The 4,893-nt window shown below is 35.4% G+C and overlaps 1 protein-coding gene across 1 annotated transcript in view; it reads right to left on the minus strand.

The window, feature by feature from the left end:
- Position 1: 1 nt before the first annotated feature.
- Positions 2 to 4,893, minus strand: part of LOC106147347 (zinc finger protein 709-like) — a gene marked incomplete at its 3' end in the record, with an annotated part of 26,450 nt that continues 21,558 nt past the window's right edge. The window contains exons 2-4 of the mRNA XM_013508371.1: positions 1,847 to 1,973; positions 1,585 to 1,645; positions 2 to 275 (exon numbers count right to left, since the gene is read on the minus strand). Coding sequence (XP_013363825.1) covers positions 2 to 275; positions 1,585 to 1,645; positions 1,847 to 1,973 — 462 coding nt within the window. The remainder of the gene's footprint in view (positions 276 to 1,584; positions 1,646 to 1,846; positions 1,974 to 4,893) is intronic.

A 4,893-nucleotide genomic window follows, 5' to 3' on the forward strand; every position in this document is an offset into this window, starting at 1 on the left:
GTGTGGTAAAAGCTTTCTCACACTGCCTACATACATAGGGTTTCTCTCCAGTGTGAAGGCTTTCATATATTTGACAATATCCACGTGTGGTAAAAGCTTTCCCACATTGCTTACATACATAGGGTTTCCCTCCACTGCAATCTGTTTCATGGATCTCTACATCATTGTGTGTGGCTGTTTGTCTCACATCCACATTAGCATCTGGACTACAAAGGAATATTTCTTCATATTGATTCCAACTTGTATACTGATAGCATTTCCCTACCTCTTCATTTCTGTAAAGAAAACAAAATCACAATAAAATGGGTCTCCATATTAATGATTTAACAGAACAAGTTTTGTTTTGTTGCCTGCTATGAAATTTTTGACAAGAATTAATTGAATGTCTTGCAAGATACATTCGAAACAGCCATTTCCAAAAGAGTATTTATTTGGGAATTTTACAGTTGGTATACCTTGAAATACAGAATGTTTAGGTTAATTTTGGGCAATGAGGATATATGTGTATCACAAATTGATCATTTTGATACTTTTTCCTCCATCACTTCCCCCTTTCTCTCCTTGATCTGTCTTTTCCATCTCCAAAGTCAGTCTTTCCTTTCTCTATCACTTCTCCTTTATTTTACTCTAATATATTTTTTAGTTTCTCATATGAAAGAAACCATGTCACATTTCATGTGTGGCTGAGTTATTTCACTTCATACTGGGAAGAAGACACACCTACTACTTGTGGAAAATGACATGATATAATTTATCTTTTTTGGCTGATTATATTTTCCTTTTTCTTTTTAGCACTGGGAATGAAACCCAGGTCTTAGCACAAAATCTCCAGCTTTTTTATTTCTTATTTTGAGAGATTGTCAAGGATGACTAAGTTGTTCAGGCTGCGATTCAAGTTGCCATTCAGCAAAATCTGCTTCCCAGACTGCTGGGTTTAGAAGAAAGTAGTCACACGGAACCTATCAACAATTCTCCTTATCCATGCATCCAATGATAGATATCTAAGCTGATTCAATGGCTTACCAGTTATAAACTGACCTTCTGTGAGTATGGATATGCATGCATCCATACAATATGATGATTTTGACTCTTTTGAGACTATACCCAGAAGTATGTCTGGATCAACTTTTAGAGACATCTATATACTGTTTATCACAGTGACTATACTTAAAATTCCATCAGATTTCTAAGAATGTTAAAGTAGAATGGACTTAGTTCTCTACAGAATAGTTTGAAAACACATACTGAAACACTAGCATTCATTTGTTCTTTGAATACTGCTTCAAGATTAGCAATTTTTAGACACGAATATATTATATTCACATTATACATACGTAGATGTCCTAAAAATGGGTTCCCGTCAAAACTCTGTTTGTTTTTTCCATATACATCTATATACAATACCTAAATGCAATTTCATACATTTTCATGATCCAATTGTCAGATTACACACTCAAGCTGTACACCTCTTTGGAGAATATTTTTGACATTAAATTAAACTTTGCCTTACTTCTGTGGTTGTCATGTTTCTGCTCGCACACTGACTCTGGAGAAGCATTCTTTTTCCTTCTGAGTGCAAATTACCTTAGATATTGCCAGTAATTTTTGTATTCTTTTCCAACTTCCAGGTTATCATCAGCTCTTCCTGAATTATAGACACAGAAATATAAGGAATCATCATATTTATACATAAAAATCAATAGATTTCAATTAGATTCATGATATAATATAACCAGGACTGATCTACTCTTCAAAATGTTTTCATATTCTTTTTAATGGAACAGCACTAATGAGCAACAAATAGTATTCTCTGATAATATAAATGAGAAAGAGATGTCATCCTTACCTATGGCAGCCATGTTCCTAAAAGTTTCCCCCATCACATCTCTGTAGAGCTTCTTTTGGGATGGATTCAGCAAAGCCCACTCCTCCATGGTGAAGTTCACGGCCACATCCTCAAAGGTCACTGCCTCCTAAACAATCATATATATATATATATATATTTCTCAAAGGAAGTTTGAGATTCACATCCTGGGATACCTTAACTCCTCTCATAAATACTTGAATTGAGAGTCAAACCTGGTGGTCCATATCTGTAATCCCAGCACTCAGGATGCTGAGGTAGGAGGATTTGGGTGAGTTCAAGACCAACGTGGGTTCCATAGTGAGTTCAAAGCCAGCTTCAACTACATAGAGAAGAAAGCCTGTCTCAACAAAACAAAAGGAAACAAAACAAAACAAAACAGCTAAATGGAGGCTGAATTATTCAAATGTTAATTCCATGTCTTGGTCATCAATTCTATGTGTAAGCATATTTTTTCAGACAGCAATTTTGATGCTACATTGTAACTGTTTCCTAATGCAACAACAGAACAGGAGCACTGGTACTTTTGCTGGGTCTTGTCAAGGGTACCTGTGCATTCTCTCTAAAACAGAGCACTGGGAGCCTACAAGACCACCATCCACAAAGCACAGGGGGAGAGGAATATCTAATGAATCACTCTGATAGACTATAAGAAATATCTCTTTTCAAATCTCATTTTTTACATTGAGTCTTCTTTCTTTGATTCTACTTAAGCAGCATCTTGAATCTTGAATTTGGCTTTATAGAAAAAAATAAATGAATACCAATTATAGTGTATAGATAATAACTGAAATTTTAATAGAAAATTTTATTGGAACAAGTCTATGAACAATGAAAACAGGCAAAGGCTGCAAATTATCCTAGTGCTACATCACCAACTAATTACCTTCCACTCAAATATAAGAAATTCTAAAGTTGTGTGAGGGAAAGATGAATACAATGAATTATATACATTGAAAACCAATATATCACAGAGTAATCAGGCACAAAAGGAAAATTTCAACTAGCTGTGTTCACATATGCCTGCAGCCCCAGCACTTGGGAGGCTGATGCAGGAGAAATGCCTTGAGATTGAGGCCGGCCTCAGTCACACAGCTGTGTGAAATCCAAAGAGAGAACTTGACTCAAACTCCCCACTAACAAAGTAAAACTTAAAAAAAAAAGTCACTTCGTAAGACACCTTTGATTTGTTTAAAAAATTATAGCTATACAATGTAAGAAAATTCTAACAACATTCAACATCTTCTAAGCAAGATGGTTGATAGCTTCCATAATATACACAAAACACATTCAAATTCCACATTTCATGAGAAAGAACAATCATTAGAGAGAATGCCAAATAGATCTTAAGAATGGAACACAAAATTCAGTGGGTTGACAGGTATGTGGAATACTGCTTGTTGATAAATCCAGTATTATACATCTTTGGAAGGAATCACAATCTCTTTAATTTATGTTTAGTGAGAAACAGGTATGTGTTTGGGAACCTGAGTCTTACTGGATTGACATAGTAAGTCTTTCTGATGCTGAACCTGCCTGTTCACCTATCAGCTCACCAGCATGCTCCACAATTTTTTAAAATAGTTCCCTTGTTTTTTCTCTGCTGTAAATGATCTCTTAGGAATTCTGGTACCAATCGTGTAAGAAAATTTCTCTATGGTATTTTGCTCTGGTTATTTTCTATTCTACCTGCAATATATGTTACATATTGAAACGAGAAAGATAACCTAGAATGCTTGAGAATTCATATGAAATAAGTTTTTAAATGTGAAAAAAGTTTTTACTCAGAAGAAAATCAAATAACCATCAGAATTAGAGTGATAAATTGAAACAAATGAAAAACATTAGATATAAACAAGGTAAGAATAAATTTCACGTGTGCACAGTATGAAGGTTTTGTATAGGGAGTAAAGATCAATGAACACAAATCTAAAAAACTGACTACAACACATCTTACTCACTGAATCAATAACAAGAACCAAATTTTTTTTAAGAAATCACTGAAAAACATGAAAGTGGGGAAGAACACAAAAGGGACACAGACTTATGGGATAATGGAGAATCAACTGCTGTACTCTGCATTCATTTCCTTTACTTCACAGTTTACCAAAACCTACAGACCAGTAACTTCTTTCAATGAGCACTAAATACACTGTGCTATTATTCCTAGGAAGAGATGTGATTATTTTCAAGAAAACTTGAAAAATCCTGCATCACATGACCAATGATATGGATGAGAAAGCACTTGGCTCTGGATTCACATATCATCACTTGTGAACAATAGGGAGAAAAAAAATCCCTCTGAAAATAGTTCTCTTTGCAAGTCTGTAATAATCACTTATTGAAAATCCCAAGGGAGAAAACCAAAAGGGCATTTTTCATAGAAACTCACACATGATAAACTTAGGAAAAGTTAACAAACTGGGAGAGTGATCATCTATGGGGCAAGAGAGAGTTGAGTCAGGTAGTGTTTCAATCACCTGGATGCTCTCAAACACTGCCCAAGGCCCAATGAAAAACTTTCTGAATATTCCCAGGTTACTTACATTATCAGTGCTAAGTCTAACCAACAATTTTGAAAAAAAAATTGCAAATTATTTAATACTAAAGCACTATTAGGAAAGTATACATTAATCTATATCTGTCTGCATTCACACATGAAAAGATAAGACAATATTCACATACTGGAAACCAATAATCAAAGAAGCACACTTGAAAACAAGAGACCCTTGGGGCTGGGGATTTAGCGCAGTGGCACAGTGCCTGCCTGGTAAGCTCAAGGTCGTGAGTTCGATTCCTGGTACCAGAAAAAAAACAAAAAAAAAAAAAAAGAAAACAAGAGACCCACAGACACCCAGCAAGCAGTATTCAAACTCTATACTGCCCATAGGAGGACAGGACAGACTGTCAGAGAAAGAGAGCACAGACACAAAAGCTGGTCAATATCCACACATCTGAGTTGTGGTCCCAATGCTGTGCCCACCTGGACAGGAGAGGTAGTTATTTTGACATTGATGAAGGGAGACTAC

This window comes from Chinchilla lanigera, unplaced genomic scaffold, assembly GCF_000276665.1.
Source record: "Chinchilla lanigera isolate Chin_1 unplaced genomic scaffold, ChiLan1.0 scaffold00145, whole genome shotgun sequence".
Classification (NCBI taxonomy): domain Eukaryota; kingdom Metazoa; phylum Chordata; class Mammalia; order Rodentia; family Chinchillidae; genus Chinchilla; species Chinchilla lanigera.